The sequence below is a fragment of the Grampus griseus genome, assembly GCF_964374135.1.
Source record: "Grampus griseus genome assembly, chromosome: 15".
NCBI lineage: Eukaryota > Metazoa > Chordata > Mammalia > Artiodactyla > Delphinidae > Grampus > Grampus griseus.
The window spans coordinates 63214557-63234491 of NC_139009.1; the positions used below are offsets into that span (position 1 = coordinate 63214557).

The 19935-nt window shown below is 51.3% G+C and overlaps 3 protein-coding genes across 4 annotated transcripts; 1 reads left to right on the forward strand and 2 right to left on the reverse strand.

The window, feature by feature from the left end:
* Positions 1–292: 292 nt before the first annotated feature.
* Positions 293–3197, reverse strand: MRPL53 (mitochondrial ribosomal protein L53). Its single transcript, XM_082671847.1, has 3 exons — positions 2964–3197; positions 2753–2865; positions 293–2660 (listed from the first exon to the last, which is right to left on the reverse strand). The coding sequence occupies exons 1-3, from the start codon at positions 3053–3055 to the stop codon at positions 2527–2529; spliced, it is 339 nt and encodes a 112-aa protein (XP_082527973.1). The 5' UTR covers positions 3056–3197; the 3' UTR covers positions 293–2526.
* An 867-nt stretch (positions 3198–4064) lies between these two features.
* CCDC142 (coiled-coil domain containing 142) lies at positions 4065–10333 on the reverse strand. Of its 2 annotated transcripts, XM_082671846.1 has the most exons (9): positions 9163–10333; positions 8782–8868; positions 8553–8702; positions 8288–8418; positions 8102–8215; positions 5230–5344; positions 4837–5014; positions 4512–4711; positions 4065–4347 (listed from the first exon to the last, which is right to left on the reverse strand). In XM_082671846.1, exons 1-9 carry the CDS (start codon positions 10223–10225, stop codon positions 4091–4093), a joined length of 2295 nt encoding a protein of 764 aa, XP_082527972.1. In that variant the 5' UTR covers positions 10226–10333; the 3' UTR covers positions 4065–4090. The 2 variants fall into 2 exon arrangements, with proteins under 2 accessions (XP_082527972.1, XP_082527971.1); XM_082671845.1 differs by lacking the exon at positions 8782–8868 and having other exon boundaries at positions 9163–10238.
* Positions 10334–10351: 18 nt separating this feature from the next.
* On the forward strand, positions 10352–18295 carry TTC31 (tetratricopeptide repeat domain 31; the record flags this gene model as incomplete). Its single annotated transcript, XM_082672756.1, is given in 14 exon segments — positions 10352–10518; positions 13981–14209; positions 14345–14448; positions 14943–14946; positions 15037–15043; positions 15046–15116; positions 15224–15329; positions 15854–15931; positions 15934–15943; positions 16037–16121; positions 16125–16178; positions 16393–16443; positions 16447–16494; positions 16682–18295. Coding segments are annotated over 14 exon segments (1314 nt in total). The 3' UTR covers positions 16982–18295.
* Between the last annotated feature and the right edge of the window lie 1640 nt (positions 18296–19935).

The following is a 19935-nucleotide window of genomic DNA, read 5'->3' on the forward strand; positions in this document are numbered from 1 at the left end:
ACAAAACTACTACTTTATGCTGCACACCCACTTCTTCTTTCACTATAATCTGACTTCTGGCCCCACCCTCCACTGGTAGACTTTTTACTCATTTAACAATCACCTTCTGACCAAACCCAATGGTCAGTCCTTTCTTGCTACCACTGCACCTGGTCCACACCTATTCAATATATTGTAGCACTTAGTATACACACCTGAGTTTCACCATTCATCTTTGTATCTCAGTACTAATCAGTTGAAGTCACAAGGTTGATGCTAAATACTGGTAAATTCAACAAAAGTTTATTGCACACTCTTTATCAGGCACTATGCAAGGTGCGGGGGACACAGAGAAAACAGCCCCAACCTCAAGTTCAAAATCTATAAGCACAGTGCCAGCACTCAATCCGTGTTTACAGCAGTGTTTGAACCATCCCTGTTTTTACAGATGAGTAGTTAATCTGGCCAAGGATAATAGCCAGTTAACCATGGACCTGAAGAACTCAAATCTAGGTTGTATCCTTTCGTCAATGAAGAGGCCTATAACACACAGCCTCTTAGATGCTATGCTGTGCTCACTCAATATTCTAGGCAGTTTACAGATATCAGTTTATTGATTGATTGATTGATCTTTGGCCACGCTGCATGCAGGGATCTTAGTTCTCTGACCAGGTATTGAACCCGTGCCCCCTGCAGTGGAAGAGCAGAGTCTTAACCACTGGACCACCAGGGAAGTCCCAGATATCAATTCATTTAATCTCTCAACAGTTCTATGAGGTAGGTACTATTATCCCCATTTTACGAATGAAGAAACAGGCACTGAGAGACTAAGTAATGTGTCCAAAGTTACATAGCTACTTAAGGGAAAACCTAGGATTTCAATCCCAGGCATTCTGGCTTTTTACTACACTATACTGTCTCCTGATAGTTTTCTTTCCTTTAAGGGAGAGGGGGGAAAACCAGTCCTTTGAAGATATCACCGTCTTAAGAGAGAAGCAGTAATGGGGTAGGAGGAAATATATTTGGTGAAGTACACAGCAGCCAGTGTCCAGAGATTCTTGATTGCCTAGCTGAATATTCTGAAGTTTTTCTCTAAACCAGTGGCTATTTTTTCCTACAACCTGCAGTAAGAAATAATTCTATACTGCAACCAAGTACATGCAGATAGACACACATACACATACTTTATATAATACCTATATCTATATTCATGATACGCTTAAAACAAGTTTCTTAAAGAATACTTCCCAGTCCATGTGCCATCTACTGATACTTTTTATTCTATTTGTTTTTAAAAGGCTGATTTGACCCCCTAAATTCACTTCATGATCCACATTAATGGGTGGTAACCTAGTATGAAAAACTTTAGGCAGGGTGCCTAAAAAGGACTTTAGGCACTGTTCTCTGAAACAAGTTGTAATAATAAAACCAATGATATGCTTTGGAAAGATAAAAGTAAGCAGCAGCAAAAACGGTTAGCAAAAAGGAGACCAGGTTGGAGAATGCAACAATAATACAGGAGAGTGAATGGAAATGTAGAGAACATTTCAGGAGCTTTTGTTTAAGACAGAATATTATGAACTTACTGACTGGATATTCAGGGAGCGGGCAGAACCAGAGATAATGCTGTGGTTTCCAGCTCAAGTGGCTGAGCAGATGAAGTGCCTTTTAAAGGAATGAGGAAGTCAGGGGAGGAGGCAAGTACAGATGACCCTTAAACAATGGGAGTGGGGATGGGCGTTAGGGGCCCAACCGCTCCACAGAGTTAAGAATGGGGGGATAACTTTACAGTCAGCACCCACAGTTCCACAACCGCAGATTCAAACAACCACAGATCGTGTAGTACTTGTACTATGTATTTATTTGAAAAACAGGCATGTAAAAGGACCTCTGCAATTCAAACCTGCATTGTTCAAGGGTCAACTTTAGAGAGTATGTAAGATTATCGGGTTAGGGTTAGACAAAGAGTGTTGGTGGAATTTGGAGAAAATTGGTAGTAAGTACCCTGACTATAGCACAGAATCTGAGATTAGAGCCAAACAGAAATGTAGCGTTTAACCCAAGAGGGTAGTTCAAGTCATGACAGAATATGAGATGCCCCAAAAATAAAAGAGAGAAGAGAAAGAAGGAGAGTAGTATGCCTTTATGGTTAAAAGAAGAAAAAGGACCTGAGTGGAAAAGAAGTTACACAAGGGAGGGAATTAAGAGTGGCGGGTGCTACTGAAATGGAAAAATGAGGACTGAGATAACAGCATTTCTAATAAGAGTAAGAGGTACCTTGAGTAGTGTTGGAAGAAGCCAAATTCAAAAGGGTTAAGCAGTGAGTGATGGTAAGAAAGTGAAATAAAATTCAAATTTGTCCAGACCCCTCCCCATCTTGTCTCGTCCCAGAAACACTGGTTGGATTTGTAGTCACAGGGCTCTTTCTTTTCTCTTTTGCGCTCTGTGGTCTTCTAGATAGTGATTTGAGTAATTAAGTCAAGCTCTTCTTAGATGTGTCCTTAGCAGTCTTAGGTGAAAACCTGCTTGTTGGTCTCTTCCGCGCTGTCAGCGCCCGGTACTGGCGCCCGGCTTGTCCCCGCTTCCCGCCGCAGCCCTGGCCTGGATGTGGGAGGCGAAGGCAGTGAGCATTTCCTGGGCGGTGAGGTGCGCGCCGCGCATAATCAGGCGATGCCCGTCTCCTGGGGAAGAAACAAACGAGTAAGGCACCGGGAGGACGGCGGGGCCAGCGCCGAGATCTAGCGACTCCCTCCCGACTCCCAACCAGACCCACCGAACAGCACGTCCACGCAGGGCTCGGAGCCGTCGTGTCTCACGTCCGCCATCACCGAGCAGTTGAGGTTGGTGCAGCGAACTTTCTCGCTGCTCACGGCCTGGAGGAAGGTCCTGCGGTGAGAAAACGGCGTGAGCGGCCGGCAGAGGGGGCTAGACCCCCGGCGGGAGGAAGGCGCGCCCCTCGCGTCCGCACTCCTTCCCCCTCGTACCTTGTCGACTCCACGTTCTTCTCGAAAGGGCAGAATTGAACCCGAACCTGCTTGACACAGCGGAGTCCGAGCCGGGCCAAGGCCGCTGCCATGGTGACCCTCACCCCGGAAGGACTCGTGCGGGCGGAAGTGTCGCTAGTACGAGACGCTGTGGACTGCTACGCGCTTCCGCAGTCCCCCGACCTCCGTCTCGTGCGGCTTCTCTGACACGGTCGGTGGTGCTGGTCCCCAGGCCGCCGCCCTGGGCTCCCCAGCCGAGAAGAGGAGGAAGGCCAGGAGGGAGACAGATAATTTCGGCACAGGGTATGGGGCGCCCAAAGTACACGGTCAGTAAACACAACGTGTCATTAATAGCCCCCTTTATCACGGTGAAGACAATAAATAGTGCAAAAGCCGTTTGCACCTGGCTCCGATAACACGTCTTTTGCAGCCTTTACTCCTCTGTACCCTGCTGTGCCAGATCTACGTTAATACCGTCTTAAGTGCTGGTCCCTTCCAAGGAGAGGGCACCACCACGGCAGGGATTATAAACCTACCAGAGGGTAAACTCCACTCGGGTAGTTTAAGATTAAACACATGGAACTCTGGAGTAGCGAAGCTTACACGTGAAGGTCCTACAGCCCAATATTCTTAAATGACTAAAAATAGTGATGGGGAGAGGAGTGCAGGGTACTATTATATAGTATACACTGTGGGACTGATTCAGGTGTATAAATTCCTATTCCACCTCTGTGGTTCCTGATGAATTAACTTTGTAGTAGTGTCCCGAACTTTTAGTGTTTAGCCTGGCTCCTGGGAGTTAAGAGGAAGTGGCATCTAGGCTCCCTGCTTTCTATTGCTTTTCCTCTTTCCCTTTCCCCTGGGATCCAACCCTAAAGCCTTACTCCCAGCATCTAGCCCCTTACTGCTAGTGTCTAGCTCTGAGATGTCTTCACTGATGGGGGACTAAGCCCAAGCCTCCCAAGGATGCTGACCTCCAGGTTTCTAAGTCCAAGCTCTGTGTAGCTTGTGGTTCTCAGGTATGCTTTCTTCCAAGCTCCCAATTAGGCTTTTTTAATATGCATTTCTAAATGTCTGGGCTTTTTCAGACAGAGACAGGGAGTTCTAACGGGCTCTGATTAGGGTCCTTAGGATTCAGAACTGGTCCTCAGGCAGGAAAGAAAAGGTAAGTGCCTGCGGGGATGCTGGTGCTGCCTCAGGGCAAGCCAGGCCTGCTGATTTCCTACCAGGTAAGCCTCAGGACTAGGTCCTTCTCCCCACAGTGTGCTTAGCAGCTGAGCTGTCTGGGCTGGGAGTGCTCCAGGTCGAAGAGGGGGCTCCAAGCTCTCCAGGCTGTTGAGGCTGCTGCTGGGCAATTCCATGGTCTGGACCTCATTACATGCACCTGGTAAGGCAGGAGTGGAAGGCAGGTGGCTGGCGGTGTGTGTGTGTGTGTGGGAGGGGGGCACACGCAGAAGCCAGATCAATGATGAGGATGGGGGATGCGTCACATAAAGTTATGAGCTAGGGGCAAAGAGAGCCTGGAGTTGGGGAGGGAGAGTGACTCACAGCAACAGGGAGGCCCCCTGTGGACTTGAGTCTTGGGCAGGGGCTGCTGCAACAGACACAGCAGGGCCCCATCCAGCCGCTGGAAGATGCTGAGCGTGAACAGAGTCTGGCGAAGTTCTGGGGACAGGCCCCACTGCTCCTCCTCCAGCAACTCCCTGACCACTCCAAAGTCTTGTCTGAGCTGCAGCGCCCCCTGCAGGCTGAAGGCCAAGGTACAGTGTGGCCCCCTGACCCTCCTGCCTCTCGGAACGGCTCTGCCCCACCCATCCCCTCTCTTTTTTTCAGTTCCATTCATCCCCCTGCCACGGCCTCCTTTTCTCCCCACCTGAACCGGATCCCGTGGGTGAGGATGTGGTCAAGCCAGGCACCCAGGATGGCAGTCAGCACCAGGCTGAGGGCAGGGGCCTGGGCTTGCTGTGGCAGTCCTTGCAGTCCTTGCAACACAGGCTCCAGTACCCTGCGGACCACCAACCCAGCATACTCACTAGGAATGCTGGGAAGTTCTGGAGTGAGAGAAGAGAAAGGACAGGATATGAGGCTAGGGAGATCCATCAAGCCCCTAATGGAGCATCTCGGGGAAGAGGGTAGGATTTCAGGGTGAGGGGACACAGAAGGTGAGGACAGGATGGAGACAGAGGAGTGGAGCCAGGATTTGGAGGGGCCAGGACACTGTTACCCCCTGAGAAGCCTGGAAGGGAACGCTGGCATGAGGACTTACCAGGACAGAGGCGATGCCGCCAGTACCGACCCCGTGGCATGTGGAGTTCGAAGTCCTGTGTGGCTCGTTTATGACATTCTTGAAAAAAGAAACTTAGTGACTCTTCAGGCAGGAGCTGTGGGGATAAGGAGAAAGTAAAAGGGGCTTATCTCTGAGGGACTTGTCAAGTTATATGCTCTTCTAAATCTGAGGTGTTTAACCTGGCATCCATAAAGCCCCAGAACAGAATTGTATGGGCTTGGGCATTTTCTGAGGAGAGATACTATGGCTTTTATTGGATTTTCCAAGAGGTCTGGACCGAGAAAAGATTATGGACAGTTGCCCTAAGATTACCCTGCTCTCCTCAGCTTGGTTCAGAGGATGGAAATCCTCCATGTTAATTTTGTTCCATAGGAACGTTAATAGGAAAAAAAAAGGGAGACACCCTCACCACCGCCAGTGTTCAAAAGCAGATGCTAGAGAGAGGTCTTCATGATCTGCAGACAGGCAGAGGCTGAAGAAAGAAAAGGGAATTGTACGATCTTCTGTCTGTCATCTATAAAAGGAAGGCAAGAACTGTGTGTAGACCAGGAGCAATGAATATAACTTTCTAAGATTCAGGAACCTTTGGAATGTCCTCACACTGAATATTCTTTATAGCCACTTCCATTTCTCCAGAGCATTGTAACCCACAAAGCAAGAAAAGGCCCATGTGCTGGTTTGGTTTCTTTGGTTTGATAGGTTTTGTTTTTGGAGGGGGAGAAGACAGCAAAAAGGAGGAGTCTCTACAGCCCATCTAAGAGAAGAACTCAATAAGAGGGGTGTGTAGTGGCAGGTCTAAGGAAAAGGTGACTGTATGCCTGAGAACCTGAAGAGAGGAAAGGACCTGGCAGGGGCCAGACTTGGTGGGAGAGAGCCCATGTGGCTCCTGATACATGGGCTCTCTCCCACCAAGTCTAAATCTAAACTCTTCTTCCCTTATCCCAAACACCAGAACCCCCTTCTTCCTTATATATAACAAAGAAATTACCCTTTCGTCAACTGACATTTGTTAGGAAATTCTGCACTCAACACTCGGAAAATACAAGGTCACACTATGGGACAGTTTTTTCTGTGGGACATTACAGTCCTGCTGAGGAGAAAACTCACATCTGATTCTTCTTTTTCGTCCCAGTGCTGTATGTGGTAGAATGCCCAGAGCGGATGCCCAGTAGTGCAGTCATCAGGCAGAGAAGCAAGGCATGAAACTGCTTTGGACAGTGTTTGGTTCACATGATGAGCACAGTGTTCCTGCCCCTTTTGCTCTGTTCTCACTGCAACTACCAAGAGCTGGACCCTTCTCATATTATGTCTCCCCACCTCCCTTCTATCCTGACCACTATAGCTGGATCAAACTCTATCACTGTCTTCACTGTTCCCCTCCTGCTCTTACAATGGCTCCCTATCACTTATGAGATACAGTCCAAAATCTGTGAGCTGGTGTTCAGTGCCCTCCACAACTTGATGACAACCTACTCCTTCATAATTCTCCACCCCCACCCTTGAGATGCACATGCGAGGGCAAGTGTATGCTTATGTACACACACACACACACACACACACACACACACACACACACACACACAACACACACACACACACACACACACAGCTTCTGCTTTGGTCAGACCATCTCGCCAGTACTCCCCCAAGGAACTATGAACTACCCACATCCAGTAACCCCTGCTGCTCCTCTGAGGCTGCCCAGCCACCAGCTTGAGCCATAGACCCTGTAAGGAACTTCTGTTACCATGTGTCCACCAAGGCCTTCCCTTCCCAGAGCTCCCACAACCGTCACTGTCCACCCTACTCATGAAAAGCCTGTTCTGGGACATGTTGAGTTGAAAGAGGCAGCAGTAAATTGAGGTATAAATGCCCAACGGGCAGATGCAGATGGTGGATTAGGGCTAAACTGGGGGCGGGGGGGTGGGGTGGTCTACAGCACCAAGGCACTGTGGAATGCAGAGAGAAAAGGAGGAGCGGGACAGGGACTGAACTCTACAGCCATGCCCCTATTCAGAGCAACGAGTAGACATTTGGGCAGGAAGAGAACAAAAAGCAGAGAGACATCATCCATAGTAGGAACAGATACTGTGTAAAATGGGGAAAAGCTAGACGTATAATAGTTTAATTCATAAATTTAGAAGAAAATAAGAAAATATTAGAAGAAACAGCCAAGAGTGGATGGAAGTTACCAGTGTGGAACAAGGATCAGAAATCGAAGTTGGGGAGGGGCAATTAAAGTGCTATTTTTTCATTAGAAGCCTTCTAAAATAATACTTTATTTCAGTTTTAATAAAAGTACAAATTACGCTTTTAGAAAACAGGAGAAACATATCAAAAACTAGTAAATAAAAGGAAAAGTCAATCATTTATCTTGCTGTTTCTCTACAAATTATACCTCAAAGTAACCAAGTAATTTATGAGGGCAAGTTTCACTTTATAAGAGTAATCCAACTAATAATGAAGAAGGAATGATAGAATTGGAATGTCACCACCTTGCACCCTCTAATGAAATAACGGATATAGACAATGATCAACAATCATCAGTGGCTGTTAACATCACAAAATGAGAGCCTGACACGGGAGCTGGGGTGGGATATATAAGTGAAGTAAAATTGACCATGAGTTGACGAGTATTAAAGCCTCAGTGGTAGGAATATGGGGGTCCATTATACTCTTCTCTCTACTTTTGTATTTTTTTGAAATTTTCCATAATAAAGAGAGGACAAGAAGTGAAGAGCAAGAAAAGATAAATTTAGTGGCGATTCCAAGCACTGAGTTGTTCTACCACCACCACAACCTCCCCACCAACCCCAAAGCTGGCCCCTGTCAGGTCTCCTGCTCTCCTTACCTGGATCTGTGCAGTCAGCTTCTGGATCTCCAGGCCCAGCTGCTGCTCCACCTCCAGGGCCAAGCTTTCCTCTGAGGCCAGGCTAGACAAAGCTTCTGCCTCATATAATAAAGGCTTTGGCAGAAACAGGGAGTGAGATCCGAGCCCAGCCCGGGATGCTCCCCTCCCCATTCCCTAGCTACTCACAGGTAAATCCTTCTGGATCAGGAGCAGGAAGGAACCTGGGGCCCACGCTGCCAGATGCTGCTGAGTTCTGCCCCAAAACCAGAGCAAGATGGTCTGCAGGGTACAGAGCCCCAGGGCAAGGGGGGCAGGACCTGGGGAGAGGAGGGACAGAGTATCTGAAGGGCCACAGAACACCTTTGGGAGGAGGCAGGCTTCAGAACAGATTAAGGAATAAGGAGATGTCCAGCTGTTCTCTTATCCCCCCATCCCCAATACCTTGTCTCACCTGGAGGCCGGCAGAGGAGCAGTCCTGACCTGGGTTCTCGAAGGGCATCCAAGAGAGGAGGGAAGAGCTGTTGCAAAAGTTCAGTGGTATGAGAGGATGAGGGAAGGCTGCTCTGATTTCCACTAGCAGATGCCAAGGCCTGGCAGAAGCCTGAAGATGAGGGGGTATGGTTTGATAAGGAAGGAGCAGTCTGGGGCTTGTGTCACTGCCATTGCCCCTTCCTTCTCACCTTGATCCCAGCTCCAGATAAGAGACTGATGAATTAGGTTGTGACACAAAGAAGCCAGCTCCTTCTCACACTCCTGAGGCAGTGATGCTAGTGGGAGAAATGACTGGAGCCTGAAAACAGGGTCCCTCTTTGCCCAACACTGCCCCCACTCAATGATGGGGGAAGAGGGGAGGCTTCCCCCAAGACTCAAGGCTGGCATGGAAAGCAAGACTTTGCCTTGAAAGCCCAGAAGCTATAGCCTGAATCCCCGGGGGTGGGGTGGGGTGGGGTGGGGTATGTTCATTCTAAAGAGCCTGTTTTTGTAGTCAGGTGGCAAGTGAGTGAGGTGAATACAGAAGAGATCCCAGCCTTCCCAAACACCCACCCAGGCCCATCACTCACCCTGACCCAGTGCCTGACTCAGCTGTTGTGCCGCTGCCCTGGGGTCCCTCCAGGGTCCTAGACTTAGGTCCAGACTCTGAGCACAGGCTGCCCACAGCATGGTCCAGTACTGGCTCCACAGGGCCCCAGCCCCTCCAAGCCCCAGTCCACTGCTGGCTGAACCCGTCACGCCCCCCATCAGGCCCAGTAGCCCTGGCAGCAGCTCCCGCTCCTCTTGGCACCGCCTGCGGAGCTGGTCCCTCAAGTCAGATCCCCTGAGCGCCTCATCCAGCCAACCTGCCACCTGGCAACCCCGCTCCCCCGTCAGGAGGCGGAGCACACGGGCCGGGGGATAAGGGCGCGCTGCCCCTGGAACGTAGCTCAAGGCTTTTCCCTGCAGCTGGTGGTAGGCGGGAAGTGCCAGCAGCAGGTCGGCGATTTGGGACGATAGGCCCGGGCTGGCGGGCGCCTGGCCCAGAGCCCGAAGCTGCATCTCGATAGTAGCATCCAGGCGCTGGGCGGCTAGTCCGACGGATCGTGCCAGGAGTAGCGGCTCGGGTGTCTCCTGAAGGCCGTTTCGCAGGACCGCGCCTCCGGAAGAGTGCCCCAACAGGTCGCTGCACAGCTGAGGCAAGTGGCTGGGGGATGGAGCGCCGGGACTCAGGATCCTCAGGAGGCGCACGGTCGCCTGTAGGTAGCGGGCGCAGTCCTGTGCGTGGAGGAGCTCCTGCCGCTCGTGGTGCAGCCGAAGCAACATCGCCCGGAGACGCTGCAGCGCTGGAGGGGTTGGGCCGCCAGCTGCCGGCTCCCGCCCCCAGTCCACAGCGCCAGCCTCACGGTGCTCTCCTGCGTCCGCCGGCACCGCACACCACGGCTGCCCTCTCGGAGCTCCGCCGGGCCGTGGGTCCAGGCAGGGGATGCTTCGGGCAACCGGCAGCCGCAGCCAGCCACGAACGTCCCGGCGGAGAGCGCCTGCCCGCTTTCTCTGCCACTGCTCCTCCTCAGCGCCCCCGGCCTGCGCCCGTAACGGCGGCACGGTAGCCAGCGGAGGCAGAAGGCCACCAGAGCGAGACGCTTGGGCCATGGGACAGCTTGTCCGGAACGAAGCTAACGATTCCCACCTCCCCGTACTGCCCAACGCCTGCCGTAGCCGGGGCTCCGCCCCATCCCCGGAGCCGTCGTCTCCGGCCCGGGAGCCGCCGGGACCGTCATGCACTCTCTCGCGCTCCGTAAGCGGAGGCTTCTGCCCCCAACAAAGATGGCTGCCTACTCTGTCCTACTCTGCCCTTCGGCCGGTGTCGAATGCCACTTTCACTTTCGGGTCACTGTTGACGGGGATGGCACCGATTCCGAAGACTGTGGGGCTGGTCAAGCTAGGTAAGCAGGTGAGACAAGACCGGAGGGGGTCCAGGAAGACTGGGGCAGCCCCAATTAGATCTGTTTTCAGTAGGATTTTGTGCTTCACGTGATGGGCAGAGGGCTCCAGCTCACCTACCCCGAGGCCCCCAGACGCGCCGCCGCCTTCCTTTCCTATAGTCTGTCCTCTGCGGCCCGGCTGCCCGCTGGGGGGTCGCTGCTGTCCCCAAACTCTGCAAGGAATTCGGTCTCTTGGAGATCCAGGGGTTAGGACTCCGCGCTTTCACTGCCGAGGGTAGGGATCAGTACCTGGTCTGGGAACTAAGATTCCGCAAGCCTCGCGGCGCGGCCAAAAAAACAAAAAACATAACTCTTAGCCGCTCTTCGGCCCGTTCCCTTTACGGTCACGCCTCTTTTCAACCTTCCGTGTTGAGCCCTGCCCGTCCCGGCCCGGCGCCGCGCGGGGCTGCACCAGGGCTTTGGAAGAGGCGTAACTGTGGGCCCTACTGCCAAGAAACACAACGCAAGTGGAGGGGGCGGGGACGACTCAACGGTGATAAATGCTTGAAGTGGGCAGGATCGGGCAGACGAGGGTCTCTTAGTTGAGGATTGGGGAGTGGGTAGGAGTTGCTTGGGGAAAGATATTATGAACAGAGGGAACAGTGTGAGCAAAGACACTAAAGCAAGGAAACGTTAAGAGTACGTCACTGAAGTGAGACCTTAGTTATGGGTTTGAGAGAAGAGGCGAGCAAGAGGGCAGCAAGTGGTTTGAACGTCCTGGTCTGGCACATGGATTTGGATGTCCTGAAGGAGGTGGTAGGGTTATAGAGGGAGGGAGAGGATCAGATTTGGGCGCACTGGAAAGCTATACTTCCAACTGCTACCTGGTTATCTCTAAAACCAAACTCAACAAGTCCAGAAGTTAATTCATCATCTTTGCAAATTTGTTGCGTTTTCTCTCATCTTAATCTTGGTTAATAACACAAACTTCCATCCAGTTGCTTAATTCAGAAATCTGAGAATCATTCTACATATTCTTCCCCTTTTCTTTACCTCACCTGTGTAGTCAGTCACAAAATCTACTTCTGAAGTGTCTCTTCTATCAAATCCATTATTTCCATTCCTACTTCTGCTGCCACTACCTTAGTTCAAGAACTCAATCTTTCTGGCCTGAACAGTTCTAATGACCTGCTAACTAAACATTTCACCCCTAGACTCATCTCTTTCCCCAGTACAATTTCATTTGAGCATTTCGCTTCCCAGATTAGATCCACTTCCACCACCAACAGGACAAAGTGCAAACTCACTGGATCACACAGTGTTCTTCAGGCACAGCTCCTGGCTGCAGCTCTATTACAATAGCCTCCTCACCCATCTGTCTGCCTTTGCTCATTCAGCACACACCTTACTGAGCACCAACTATGTACTGAACACTGTTTTAGGCACTGGGAAGAAAGCAGTAAACCAAACAGACAAAAATTCCTATGGTCAGTGAATTAGCAGTGTCTAGTGGGGGCAGCCACTCAACAAATAAATGATATAGTATGTCAAATATGAGAAGTGCAAAGAAAAGTAAAGCAAGAAGGAGGATAGCGAACACTGAATGGAACTGAGAGGTTTTGCTTTTTAAAGGGAGTGGTCAGAGAAGTCCTCCCTCAGAAGATTTAAGCAGGGATCTGAAGGGGATGAAGGAGTGAGCCATTCACTGCGGAAAGAGCATTCCAAGCAGATGAAATAACAAACACAAAAGCCCTGAAATGGGAGCACACTTGGTGTATTGTAGGAACTTCAAAGGAGACCACTGCAGTTGGAGGAGGGCAAGAGGGTAGGAGATGATTTCATAAAGAGATTTGGTGGTCAGATCATGTGTGGCCAGGTAGTGAATTAAGAGAGTAGTATAGACCGTGTTTTGGGGAGAGATAGAAGGTCAAGGCAGTCCTTTTTTTGTTTTGTTTTGTTTTGTTTTTTTGCAGTACGCGGTCCTCTCAGTGTTGTGGCCTCTCCCGTTGCGGAGCACAGGCTCCAGACGCGCAGGCTCAGCGGCCATGGCTCACGGGCCCAGCCGCTCCGCGGCATGTGGGATCTTCCCGGATCGGGGCACGAACCCACGTGCCCTTCATCGGCAGGCGGACTCTCAACCACTGTGCCACTAGGGAAGCCCTTTTTGTTTGTTTTTAAAGATGGCTTACACTAACTAAGGAAACAATCCTCATTAGAACCACAGAATGTACAGGCCAAGCCTTGAAGAGTCTTGCCTCATTTTGTGAATGAGGAAGCTGAGGTCCAGAGAGGTTAAATGACTTGTCCAAAATCAAACAGCCCAGTAGTGGCAGAGCCAGAACTAAGATGCAAGCAGCTGTGCTCCAGGACAGTGTTCTCTCCGGTTCTATGCTACCTGGCTAATTAAGAGAGCAATAAAAAGCAATGAATAATAAGGTTTTAAATTATATAACATAGGCTATGTTAATGCAGCTTGGTTGAGTGAGGGCAGAGATAACTGGAAACGAAAGGGTCTGGGAAGGCTTTGTGGGGAGATGGAATTTGAACTCTTGAAGGTGAGGCAAGTTGTGAGAAAGAAGCTCAGAGCCAGGAGGGATTTGAGGACAGCTGGGGGAAGACCCCAAGGCTGGAAGAAGCCTGGTGGCAGAGGGAGGACAGCGGCTAAGTAGGAGAGGATTGCAAGGGAAAACTGGAAAGGTCAGCCAGGGAGCTTTTTGGAAGGCTCCAAATCCCAGGCTAGACTCAATCCTGCCTGTGGCCCTGGCAGTGGGAGATTACTGGAAAATTCTGAGTAGGGGCATAATTGCTGAGAGCTTGGTTTGGGGGAGAAACAGATAAAGTGCCGGGGAGAGGCCAGCCAGGAACTGTGGCACTCATTTAGGCGTTGAGGTAGCTCCAGGGTGGACTATATGGGGGTGTTCATATTCAAGGATATAGCAGGGGACACCGCTGGAAGAGCAGGTAAGAGGGCTCCATTTCAGGGGCATCAGTGTGGCTGACCTAATGGCAGGATGTCAGAGAAGCCTGGACTGAATGCCACCCTCAGCTCTTGGGAAGGCAGGTGATACATGTGAAAGTCAGGAGCAGCATGTTTTGAGGTGCTGAGCAGGGAGAGGTCGGCCAGTAAGGTTTTCCAGGCTGGGTGGCTGGTTACTGGTTGCCGCGGTGGAGCGGTCAACCCAGCCAAGCTCCTTGCTGTCTCCCAGAGTTCCCCACAACACCAACCTAATGTCCCCTCCCCACCCCCTCCCAAGACATAGTGGATTTTTTTCGATGGCTTGTGGAGAATGATCCCCAGGGCCTGCGTCGGATCCGTGTGGGTGGGAGCGGCAGGCGGCTGCAGCTGTGGCACCGTGGTGGGGAGTGCAGGGGCCGGGCCCAGGGATTAAGGCTGGTACCCTGGTTGGGGGTGGGGGGGGCTGGCTTTCAGATGCTCCTCTCTCTCACGTTCTTCCTTTCCCTTCTCTTTCTCCCTCCTGACAGACTCCCTCCGGACCATTTCTGTTATGAGGGGGAAACTACTGGACAGAATGACAAGGCCAAGGAGGCTGAGAGACTGGGCACCTCCTGTGGTCTCCAAAAGTCCTTCCTATACCCTCCACGAGGGTCTAAGCCCTGCCCTCAAAGCCCTTCTGCCTCAGAATCCTGCCTCAGTGACTCAGACAACCTGCTTCAGGTGGCCATGCCGCAGAGGCTCCTGCTGACTGAAGAGGTGAGACTCTAGTTCTCCCAGTCTCCAGATTCCCATGTCTATATTCTCTCCTAATCTGGAGCTTTCAAGATTCGTTCATACTGCTTACCTCCCTTTCACTTTCTCTTTTCCTGCCGCCTGCCCTTTCTCTTCCAGGAAGCCAACCGCCTGGCTGAGGAGCTGGTGTCCGAGCAGGAGCGCATGAAACGGAAAGCAGAGAAGAAACGACTCAAAAAGAAGGGAGCTGGAGGGCAGAAGGAGTAGGGGCCCAGAGGGACTTGGGGGAGGGAAGAAGAGAGAACTCTAGATGGCCAGGGGCCCCCACGGGGCTCAGGGACTGGAGGGTCTCCTGGAGGCCATTTGGTGCCGTGGTTCTAGAGTCACACTATGCTGTCTGGGCTGGAATCTGCCTCCTTACTATGAGCCCTCTGCCTGATGACCGTCTTACCTGCTTTTTCACCTGTAAAATGAGGATGACAACAAAACCTACCTCATAGAGCTGCAAGGATTAAATGAGATAGTGTATGCAAAGCTCTTAGTACGGTACCATATATATTGTCCACATGAAGAACTGGTCTCAGGATACAACTTGTGTGTGTGTGTGTGTGTGTGTGTGTGCGGGTGTTTAAGTATAGTGCTCAAAATACATCTTCCTCTTCCTCGTCATTGTCATTAGAGCGTCATGACAAAAGGATCGGAAGCGAAGGGAGCGTTTGGAGCAGGATGGCGGGGAGTCCAATGTGAATGTCTACAGGCAGGTACCAAGAGCACCAGGTACCAGGAGGGGGGGCTGGAAAAGCAAGCAATCCCAACACTGCACCTATTCACCTTCCTGCCTCACCTTCCAGGCTGAGGCATTGCAGATGGGGATGAGAGCCCCCCGTCCAGCTCTGGGAACCCAGCTCAGGGACAGTGTTGCGAGGAAGAGGTAAGAGCCCCCTTCCTTCCCTTTACGGTCTCTGCCCACCCTCTCCTCCCACTACTCTAGGACATACCTCATCCCTGCCCCTCCTTAACTTCCCTTTCTGCTCACAGGACTCACTGGATCTATCTAGTACCTTTGTGTCTCTGGCTTTGTGCAAGGTTGTGGATTGGCCCCCCAGTGCCTGCAGAGAAAAGGGACTGAGTCAGGAGCCCCAAGGCAGGAGCTTGGGTCCCCAAGAGAAGATGAGTTAGGAGGAAGGAAGCACTCCAAAAGAAGAGAGCTCCAGGCAGAGTCATAAGGCAGAGATGAGGGCAGAAGAACCTCAGCTGGAACCAGTGGAAGGGGTGCCAGAGGGCTCTGGGAAGTTATGCAATCTAAGGGTAGAGGGCAGTGATCAGTAGAAGGAGTTCTCTGGCCCTAGGATTAAGAGACCTGGGATCCAGCTCCATCACTGTCACCCTGACCCAGGGTAGTTTCCTCTGCAAGAAAGTAGGGCTGATGCCATCTTGCAGACCTGTCACGAGGATTACATGAGTTGCCTGACACAAACTGTTTAAACAAAGGAGAAGGATTTGGGAAGGCTGAGGCCTTGAGTCCTGCTTGACTTTGCTTCCCATCTCTAGAACTGCTGGCAGCTGCCTTACAACAGAGCCAGGAGTGAGATTCTTTCTCTCTCCTTCCTCACCCATCCCTCCCTGCGATAGCCCCATCTGAACCTTCCTACCCTCTCTCCTCCCCAGAGTTTGGTACCAGCTTTGCCCAAAATGGTTTCCACTACAAGGCCGTGGTCCTCTTCACCCAGGCCTCGAAGCTCAACCCTGGGACCACCGGTAGGTGGGGGAGTTGGCCTCTATGCTGGGATGTCAGGGCAAGGCCGGGTGCCGAGGGAGGACCTGGACTTTTGGCCACTTTGTCTTTATCAGGTTATTTGGAAATCACTCATTCTGCCATGAACGGCCGGGTCAGCCGGTGTGGGCCCTGGCTGATGCCCAGGTAGCCCTTACTTTGTAGCCTGGCTGGCCCTGGGGCCTCTTTCACCTGGGCAAAGGCTTGATGGGACTGCAGGTAATGGGTCTGAGGTTGGAAGCTGAAGAGGAATTTGAGTGGGATCGGGTGGGGATCAGGTCTACATTGACATTTTCTAGTTAAGCTACTACCACAATGTCACAATGTTAGTGGTACTCGGAACTGGAGCCAGTTTGGGAAAGGGGGCAGTTTTAAGTTCCCTTACCCCACTGACGCCTAAACTTTCCTCTTTCTCATTCCTCTGGGACCGAAGCGTTTCGAAGAGGCAGCTGCTGTGTTCCAGGAGACTCTGAGAGGCGGATCCTAGCCTGACGCAGTCTGGGAGCTCCACTCCTGCCTTCTACAACTCGCTCTGGTAAAGGGACCAGACCCACTCTCATGCTGAGGGGGAAACAGAGAGAACTGGCCGGGATTGCAACACCAAATGCTGCTGCTTTCTGCCTCAGGCAAATAAGGGGGATGGGCAGGAATGCATGGGATGAGGGGGGCACAGGCAGCACTGCTGGAAGGAGTATCAGGTGCCCCTCCCTCTTCTCTCTCAGCAGGACCAGCGAGGAGGAAGCCCTGGGCCGCCTCTGTCAACTGGATTCCCCTATGCATTTCCCCATGTTGAGCTGGGGCCTTCAGGTCTCCTTTCCCTCAGTTGCCCTGGAAGCACTGCTCCGAGGGCCCCTGGCCTTCTGTCTCCACCCTTGCATTATCCCCCACATCACCTGAGCCCCTCCAGCTGGTCCCTCCCCCATACTCAGAGCAGAAGACCCTGTCCTCTCCATTTCCAGGACTCCTCAAAGGGCTGGGGCATCCTGGGACTTGGGCCCCAGCACCTACCTCACACCAGATGAAGGAGGACCTGTCCCTAATAAGGCAAGGCCATGTGTGCATCCCACAGGGATGAAGGACACTGTGTGGTAGCAGTTCACTGCACATTTTGAGACCTGTACTCTAATACCACGGTTGGGAACATCCCTGGCAGTCATGCCTCTTGCCACAGAGACCTTCTGATGAGAGAAAGGAGCCCTACATCCACTGAAATAGGCTTTCTTTGGTTCTTAAGCAGATGGCTTCTTCTAGGAGCAGTAAGGAAAAATAAAATCTCCCAAGGCTCAAGAAGGGATCTGTACAAAAGTTCAGGTTTTCAGACTATAACAGACCTGGCAGTGGGGGCATTTGAGGCTTGCCCTGCTTCTTGGCCCTGGGGGACTCACTCACCGGCCAGATCTCTGCTCAGGATGGGGTCACAGTAATGAATAAGGCCCAAGTCTTGCCCTTCAGATTGACAGATGCTCACTTCTTCCTAATCCCAGTTCTTGCCCGGTTTTCTCAAGCCTGAGCTCCTCATGCCCTGTTTCCTGTCCACACTTCCATGCATATTCTGACCTCTCCTTTGCCCAGTGGTCTGATGCTCACCTCCTCCCACTGCTAGAAGATTCACCAAGGGTTTGTATTTACCAGCTTACCAGCTTCTGCCTGGAGCTGGCAGAGCCCATACATCTCCACGTACCTGTACTGCTGGCTCCCCCACTGGTGGGGCCTTAGCAGGAACCCAGGCTTCTGCTACTTTGGTCATGGTCTTTCTCCACTCCAGCACTGGGCATTGTAACCAGCCTTTGCCCCATGTGAATTTACATACTTTTTTCCACCCAGGGTCACTGCCCCTAAAGAAGGCTAAAATCCTCTACTTTCTGTATAAGAATCATGACCTCCTTCTGGTTTCTCCTCTAAGATCCTGGCAGCTGCTCCTGGCTGGTTCCTCCCTAGCTCTGCCTGGGACTCTCAGCTCATTTAAACATGGATCTGCAGGGGACTTTTAGGCCTCCAGAATGCCTTTCCTAGAGGAGCCATTTATCAGGATGAATGACTCTTGCTGCCCTATGGGTCTTATTCAACACCATTCGCACCTAGAGATAGGAGATGCTGAAGCACCTCTTTATTTAAGGCTGCCCCAAGTTCTTCTATTGTTTATGGTTTCAGGACGCCTCAATACTGTGTGACAGACTGAAGTCTGCCGTTACCAGCTGGGTCACCTTCGGCAGATTTCTTAACACCTGTGCTTCAGTTTCCTCATCTGTAAAATGTGGGCAATCCCTACCTCACAGGTCTGTCGTGAGGGCTGAAAGAGAAAGTGTGAGAACCTACCTACCGAAAGCCTGGTACATAATGGGTGTTAAATAAACTGATTTTTATCTGCAATTGTCCTACATATTCATGATTCCAACACTGGGAAGAGGAGTATGAGTGAATTGCTGCTTATTTCACAAAATACAGAGTTTGTGGGACTGTGGTTCTCAAAGTGTGGTCCCTGGGCCACCAGCATCAGTGTCACCTGGGAATTTTTTACAAATACAAATTCTCAGGCCCCCTCTAGACCTTCTAAATCAGAAGCTGAAAGAGTGGGCCCAACAGTTTGTGTTTCAATAAGCCCTCCCGGTGATCCTGAGGCACCTGACGTTTGGGAAGCTCTGCTCTAGGACCTAGCAGAGGAGACACCCATCCAGGAGGCCATTTTGGTGGGACAGGTTTGAGTTTTGTTTATCCAAGACTTGATCATAAGAGGTGGTAGCACTGGGCTAGAATTTAGGAAGCCCTAAGTAGCAGAGGGTTATGGCTCAGAGCCAGTTAACTTGACTGAACCCTACCTTCCTGACTAGAATTATTTGCCCTGGGAGTGCTTTGCTCATGCCCGGCTGGCCGGGGGGTGGGGTTCGGGAGAGGTAGTTGTGTTTGTTTAAGGGGTGATTATATTACAGTGCCTCCATACCAGGCCTGCTCATGTGGCCCTCTTGTCCTGGACTGGGGCTAGGAAGGTGGGACTTACATGCTTTGGGGACTCCACTAGGGCTCCTGGCCCCTCAAAGAAGGGCCACCCACCACTACTGTATGGCGTCTTTGCTTTCAGGCTGAGCTGCTCCTTGCTCTTCCAGCCCCTCAAAGAAATGTCCCCGCCCCAGTACCTCTTAGACTGTCCTGGACTCGAATCTTTCCCAAGAGCCATAGGACTCCTGACACCTTGCCTCCACTTTGTCCCACACTCACACTGCTGACTGGTAGGGTTCTGACCCAGCAGCCTGAGGTCTGAGTCCCCAAGGCTGGAAAGCAGAATAACCAAACATCCTGGTTTTCCTGGGACTGAGGGATTTCCAAGGCTGTGGAGCTTTCAGTGGTAAAACTGGGAAAGCCCTGGGCAAACAGGAATGAATTAGTCACCCCGATCTAAAGGTTCCAGAGAGGCAGTCTTTAGAAGAGGATGAAGGGAATACAGATGGAGCCCTGAACAGGAACCAGGGGAGGTATGTGTGTGTTGTATATGTGTACTGTAGAGGCAACACAGGTGCAAAGAATACTTTTTGTATATAATAGGTGACAGATTCTTAGCTCTGTACTAGTAGTCATTATCTGTTCCTGTCAATGATGTCATTTTCCTTCCAGTGGCCCAGGGTTTCAAGGTTGTCTTTGACTCCTCCAATCTTTGGTCACTGGAGAAATTACACTGATTCCTGTTTCATAACAACCTTCCTCCCGACTCCAAGTCTGGCCCTGAATTCTCTCTGCTCTTACTTTTTGCAGTGGCCAGAGCTACACTCCTTCATCAGGTCTGCGCCAGTCACCCTGCACATGCAGCCAGATGCGCCTGCCCTAAACATTGCTCTTATACCTCTCCTCCCTAAAACCTCCAAGAACCATGACCTGCTCTGTCTACAGTACAATGCCTAAATTCCTACCTTTGGCTCTTCCCTCTCTCTGCTCTGTGAACACTTCTTTCGGTTAGTAGTCCCAGCCCCCACTTACAAGGTTCACG

Excerpts from the sequence above, each read along its gene's own strand:
- MRPL53 (XM_082671847.1), bottom strand. The coding sequence starts at position 3,055 with ATGGCAGCGGCCTTGGCCCGGCTCGGACTCCGCTGTGTCAAGCAGGTT. Across the intron at positions 2,866-2,963 it reads AAGAACGTGGAGTCGACAAG|GACCTTCCTCCAGGCCGTGA; the intron begins GTACGAGGGGGA and ends TTCTCACCGCAG. Across the intron at positions 2,661-2,752 it reads CTGCGTGGACGTGCTGTTCG|GAGACGGGCATCGCCTGATT; the intron begins GTGGGTCTGGTT and ends TTTCTTCCCCAG.
- CCDC142 (XM_082671846.1), bottom strand. The coding sequence starts at position 10,225 with ATGGCCCAAGCGTCTCGCTCTGGTGGCCTTCTGCCTCCGCTGGCTACC. Across the intron at positions 5,345-8,101 it reads AGCTGACTGCACAGATCCAG|CTCCTGCCTGAAGAGTCACT; the intron begins GTAAGGAGAGCA and ends TTATCCCCACAG. Across the intron at positions 5,015-5,229 it reads GCGGCATCGCCTCTGTCCTG|AACTTCCCAGCATTCCTAGT; the intron begins GTAAGTCCTCAT and ends CTCTCACTCCAG.